The 2,127-nt window shown below is 44.9% G+C and overlaps 1 protein-coding gene across 1 annotated transcript; it reads right to left on the bottom strand.

The window, feature by feature from the left end:
- Nucleotides 1-1,041: 1,041 nt before the first annotated feature.
- On the bottom strand, nt 1,042-2,124 carry LOC131214640 (uncharacterized; the record flags this gene model as incomplete). Its single annotated transcript, XM_058208975.1, has 1 exon — nt 1,042-2,124. A coding segment is annotated over one exon (1,065 nt), but the record flags the coding sequence as incomplete, so codon positions are not given.
- Nucleotides 2,125-2,127: the final 3 nt, after the last annotated feature.

Here is a 2,127-nt window from a genome sequence, read left to right as displayed (position 1 = left end):
GGTAAGCCGAATCTAGCTGCGATCGGTTCCACAAAAAAACTCTCTGTCATCCACGGGGGAACTGCAACTGGTTTCGGAGCCGCCATTGTGTCGTTCAAACGATTAGGTCCGCACTGCTCGGATGCTCGCGAACTACTAGCTAAAAACGGGTCGCAAGCAATCTGTTTTGATTTAGCTATGGCGCTTCAGAAGCCTTGTTATCGATACCGTCAACAGGCGTCCATTGTGTGGAGTAGTACGCTGGTGGAAAATACAACATTGTTCGAAATAAGTGGCATTTTACTATTAATTGATCATTGAAGATTTGTAATGGTTTTTGTTATTTTAAATTGTAAAACAGTATATTTTATCATAGTCCAATAAAGTTATACACGATTAAAAGTCTCAGTGCTAGGTGGATATGAGGGCCCGGTTACGTGCAATAAGATGACGCCATTCCGGATTAACCTAGGGTGGCTTTGAACCTTGAACACAATTAAACATATAGTGGCACTGTTCAGATGAGTGAATGAGTTAAGTGAATGATGATGACATTGAATATTTGTGGTTTTTGTGTGGTACGATCGGAAGACGTGGGATCGTGTTTTAGAACTAGACGCCGTAGTGCACGATCGTAATGCGTCGGTGTTAGTGCTAGTATTAATATTAAGTACTGTCTAGTAGAAAACGGCCTTGGCACGCTTTTCGATGAAATACCATCTATTCGACACGCGCTAAATTTTAATCATATCATGGTTCCGCTATCGCTGGCCACCGTTATCGGTTGTCCGTGGTATACCATTTATGGAGCGTGCGCCTGATGCTAGTTCATTGGCACGGGTCTGGCTTGATGTCACCTACAGCTGACAGAGTCAATTTTGCGATATGGGTTCCGGTAGTCACTTCCATCAGGCCGGCCTAAACAATCATACTTTAAAGATAACGATATTCCTTACCGTGGCAAGTTTGGATTACATCCGACAGTTCAATCACAGATACATCCTTTACATGAACCCACGTTTGGAAAAATAAATGACAAATCTTTATTTTGCTTTGCTTCAAGATAATGCTTGCGACAAATCATTTCGCCTGACATGGAATACCGCGTACACGGAAGTATGGGATTAGCATTTTTAGATGAGTTCTTAACTGGTCGTTACGAAACATCTTCTTCAGGAACCGTTGCCAAGAATCGGTGCCCGGTTCTAGCATGGTACCTAGCGATGCGTCTTCCGTATCTGGAACTAACACAAATGGCAGCATCAGCATCGCACTGAAGAAACCGTACAGAAGATGGTCGGTGAAATCCACGTGAAGTTGCTGTAACGTTGGCAGACGTTTCGTGTAACCCAACAACACCAGACTCTCGGCCAAACGTTCTTGGTAGAAGCGCAGGAAGTAGTTCAGCTTGGGCAGCATCAATTCGGCACAGACAGATGAAAACAGGAAATTGTGCAAATCGACCAACGGAGATGCCCAGCAGCATACTTGAAAGTCTAGCAAAGTGGCTGCTGATGGAATACTAGAGTTTGTGTCGTATTTGAAAAGCATGTTATTGGTCCACAGATCACCGTGAATCAGAACATTGAACTGATCATCGCAAGGAGCCATCATAGGTGCCAATTCGTCCAACATATGCCGTGCTAGTTCTTGCAAGTCGGTATAGTATTCCGGCTCGAGATTCCAACTCGCCATGCCCTGTATTAGATCATCCAGAATCGGTTGAAATATATCTTTGCACATTTTTCTGAACCCTTCGACCGGTTTCGGCCCAACAAACTCTTCCGTAAAGGTATGCCCATGATCCACGTACACCGCGGAGGCTGCGTGGAATTTCGCCAGCAAATCCAGTGCCAATTCTGTGTGCTTCAAGTCCAAGCCAGCACGACGATCCGCCATACGATTGCCACTATTTGTCAGGTCGTCCAATACTAGCAGATCCTCAGGAATACCTTGGCACGACTTGAGACAGCTTGGGGCAAACTGAACCTGGACTCCCCTGTCACGGTACAACTTTTCAAACGCCGGTATATAATCGGTGTACATTTGGGTTTCGCGTACTGAAGTCTCCAAGAATGAAATCTTTTCCGTAGGATCCTTCGGGGGTGCTTTGATTATTGTCGAAAAACTCTCGATATTGCCCGTTCG

Source organism: Anopheles bellator, unplaced genomic scaffold (genome assembly GCF_943735745.2).
Source record: "Anopheles bellator unplaced genomic scaffold, idAnoBellAS_SP24_06.2 scaffold01702_ctg1, whole genome shotgun sequence".
Classification (NCBI taxonomy): domain Eukaryota; kingdom Metazoa; phylum Arthropoda; class Insecta; order Diptera; family Culicidae; genus Anopheles; species Anopheles bellator.
The sequence above is the reverse complement of the archived record's forward strand: the minus strand, read 5'-3'. Positions and strand labels throughout refer to the sequence as shown.